This window comes from Penaeus monodon, chromosome 30, assembly GCF_015228065.2.
Source record: "Penaeus monodon isolate SGIC_2016 chromosome 30, NSTDA_Pmon_1, whole genome shotgun sequence".
Taxonomy (NCBI): Eukaryota; Metazoa; Arthropoda; class Malacostraca; order Decapoda; family Penaeidae; genus Penaeus; species Penaeus monodon.
Genome location: NC_051415.1, coordinates 14855315 through 14856192, shown reverse-complemented (window position 1 = coordinate 14856192; position 878 = coordinate 14855315). Strand labels below are relative to the sequence as shown.

Here is an 878-nt window from a genome sequence, read left to right as displayed (position 1 = left end):
AACGAGAGGACGTGCGAGCACTACTATGGATACTGCGAGCTCCCACTCGTGATTTATACTAATCGTCGCGCTGGCCTTCATAACACGTTTTCCACGGGAATTCCTCTCCAGGATTCACACACTGTTTGGGAAACCGCTTTGCTGAAATGAGGTCAACATCGACCAGAATCAGACAGAGGAACGATTTGCTTATGAATTCTTGTCGCGGGTCGATGGGAAAATGGCGTGGAAGGCGGACGTTTAGAGCCAAACTACACGAGTACATCATTGCACTACGAGGGCGGTGGCGTCAGGGTGGGTAGGAGGGGGGAGTGGGGAGTGGGGGGAGGTTGGAGTGATTTGTGGTCGGGTTTGAGATTCGTGTTTCTGTCACGCACTGCCACTGCGCTGTACTTTGAAATTGAATTTTGTCTGGAAATTCTGATTTCTTCGCTATGTATTGTAGATTTATTTTCCCTTGTATTTTCCTTTTGTGTATTTTGTTTTTAGACGTCGGTGGAGAAAAATCTTATGTGTTAGACTTTTCACGTTTATGTTTTTTTTATGGTTTATTGCAAGTGTCTTGTAATGCCACATTTTCTCCAATTGTTTATTCTTGTTCGAAATAACATATATCTGCAATCATTTGTTCTTCAAATAACATACTTCTTTTCTTACAGGTCTGGTGAAACTTGGGGTACAGTGCGTGTCCGGCAAGAGAGTAGCTATAAAGATTATTAACAGAGAAAAATTAAGTGAATCCGTTTTACAGAAGGTAAGTGTAAAAATTGCTGGTGCATTTTTTAGGCCTACATCACTAGGGTTCACTCTTCCACCATTATCGTAATTAGAAGTTTAATCCAGATGCGTTGGATGGGAAGGTATTTAATTTTAGGGGT

The 878-nt window shown here is 42.0% G+C and overlaps 1 protein-coding gene across 1 annotated transcript in view; it reads left to right on the top strand.

Moving 5' to 3' along the window:
- LOC119592544 (serine/threonine-protein kinase BRSK1-like) overlaps positions 1-754 on the top strand; it is a gene marked incomplete at its 3' end in the record, with an annotated part of 92628 nt that extends 91874 nt beyond the window's left edge. The window contains 1 exon segment of the mRNA XM_037941410.1: positions 660-754. Within this exon segment, the coding sequence (XP_037797338.1) occupies positions 660-754 (95 nt within the window).
- Positions 755-878: the final 124 nt, after the last annotated feature.